This window comes from Nematolebias whitei, chromosome 12 (assembly GCF_014905685.2).
Source record: "Nematolebias whitei isolate Nwh7 chromosome 12, NemWhi1, whole genome shotgun sequence".
Classification (NCBI taxonomy): Eukaryota; Metazoa; Chordata; class Actinopteri; order Cyprinodontiformes; family Rivulidae; genus Nematolebias; species Nematolebias whitei.
Genome location: NC_056509.1, coordinates 48,894,664 through 48,896,669, shown reverse-complemented (window position 1 = coordinate 48,896,669; position 2,006 = coordinate 48,894,664). Strand labels below are relative to the sequence as shown.

At 48.9% G+C, this 2,006-nt stretch overlaps 1 protein-coding gene across 1 annotated transcript in view; it reads right to left on the bottom strand.

The window, feature by feature from the left end:
• The window catches only part of LOC119418405 (putative E3 ubiquitin-protein ligase UBR7), a 21,350-nt gene that overhangs the window by 14,557 nt on the left and 4,787 nt on the right, over positions 1 to 2,006 (bottom strand). The window contains exons 2-9 of the mRNA XM_037685680.1: positions 1,517 to 1,639; positions 1,218 to 1,351; positions 1,030 to 1,090; positions 840 to 935; positions 704 to 757; positions 439 to 544; positions 296 to 360; positions 83 to 127 (exon numbers count right to left, since the gene is read on the bottom strand). Coding sequence (XP_037541608.1) covers positions 83 to 127; positions 296 to 360; positions 439 to 544; positions 704 to 757; positions 840 to 935; positions 1,030 to 1,090; positions 1,218 to 1,351; positions 1,517 to 1,633 — 678 coding nt within the window. The 5' untranslated portion in view covers positions 1,634 to 1,639. The remainder of the gene's footprint in view (positions 1 to 82; positions 128 to 295; positions 361 to 438; positions 545 to 703; positions 758 to 839; positions 936 to 1,029; positions 1,091 to 1,217; positions 1,352 to 1,516; positions 1,640 to 2,006) is intronic.

The following is a 2,006-nucleotide window of genomic DNA, read 5'->3' as shown; positions in this document are numbered from 1 at the left end:
GCTCCTCCTGTCTGCAGCTTGGCTCCACCTCCTTAGCTTCTGATTGGCCCTGTAGCTCCTCCTGTCTGCAGCTTGGCTCTGCCTCCTCTCGACTCCTCTTACAACTTGGCTCAATTACATCATCAACCTACCAGAGTATGGATCTTAATCAATGACAGTTTTCTTTTTACATAAAAATATTTTAAAAACAACATTTTAAATGGTTCCATCAGAGGTTCTGGTTCTGAAATCTGGCTCCAAATCAGCAGGATGTCCTGCGAGTCAGGACCTGACGTGTGCCAGGTGTACAGCTCACCTCTGCTTTCTTAGGAACATTTGCACACGACTCGTCCCTCCTCTCCTCCACCAGAACCTCTGGACCTGACACGTATGACAACACAAATGAGAAAATGACACGTGTGGTCTGAGTAGGGGAGCAAAGAGCAGAGGACAACATACCTGCCAGGTGAGCAGCGTAGGTCCAGAGAAACGGGTTTTTGTTCATACAGGATTCACAGATCATCTCCTGTAACTCCACGCAGTCCGGAACCACACGACCCAGGTGCTGTGCACACAGGTACACATGGGTAAAAACACACAATTACATTGTTCACGTACAGGTAAACACACACACAAGAAAACAAAGACAGGCAATCAGGTGAGCAGACAGGTGACCCGTGTGAGCACAGCCCACAGGTCAGGTGGGGTGTTCTGCTGGACTCACCCTGCCATGCAGCCAGTCTTCACACACCACACACTGAATCATCTCATCCTCGACCTGGACACAGAGAGCAGCCAACCACAGTCAGAGCTGGACAAGTGAACACCTGGGAGACAGGTGAGCTGCAGCCGTTGGGTACCTGGTCATCAGGGTCAGGATACGGCCGACGGCAGGTGCAGTAAACTCCAAAAAAGTTATGATTGTATTTATTTTGGCTGTTGACGGCATCCTTTTCCTAAAAACAAACAGGTGAATACAGGAAATCAGGTAGGAAGGATAAGAACACAGCTGGACCAGAACAGGTGTTATCAGGTGTATTCAGAACTGACATGGTAAAGTTTACACTGCAGCCCAGAGAACTTCCTGTTTCCACAGTCGCAGCGGAAATTCCTGCAGAAAAAGAAGAACATTTCGATCGGATGAGACACGTGTTGATCATGTGATCAGAAGCTAATCAATACTTTCTGTCTGCCTGATGAGGTGAAAACATTCAATTGATGCGCAGGAAATTAGTCACCTCTTGGTGTAAAGCTCATAAAGGTCGTGACCTTCGTGACATTTGTAGGAGCAGGCCAGACAGACCCCTGCAGCCTCGCCTCCCTGCGGCGTGCACGTGTTGCAGGCGTACAGCGCCTGGCGCTTCACGTAGCCCTGAAACAAACACACAGTCAGGGCTATCGGTCCTCTGGTGACCTGCTCTCTGACCCGAGACTAGTCCAGTCACAGAACATCAGCCCACAGTGGGCCCAAGACCTGGTAACAGCCAGAACCAGCTCACGTTTTTTGGCTGATGAAACTTTAGTCCACTGAGACTACCTGAGGATAAGAGCAGGAATCAGAATCACTTCCTCCCAACACTGCTGAGGCTTCTTCTTCCAACTCCTCATCTTCCTCCAGAACGTCCACCAGAGACACCGTCTGCTCCTCACACATCTTCACCTACAACACAGAGACAGTTCAGACCCGCCCTGTGGTTCTTTACTGTCAGTCAGTACTGACTCGGTTGGTTCTCTGCGAGTCAGTACTGACTCGGTTGGTTCTCTGCGAGTCAGTTGGTACTCTTCTGACTCAGTTGGTTCTCTACTGACTCAGTTGGCTCTCTACTAACTCAGTTGGTTCTCTGCGGACTCAGTTGGTTCTCTACTGACTCAGTTGGCTATCTACTAACACAGTTGGTACTCTACTAACACAGTTGGTACTCTACTAACTCAGTTGGTTCTCTACTAACTCAGTTGGTACTCTACTGACTCAGTTGGCTATCTACTAACTCAGTTGGTACTCTACTAACTCAGTTGGTTCTCTACTA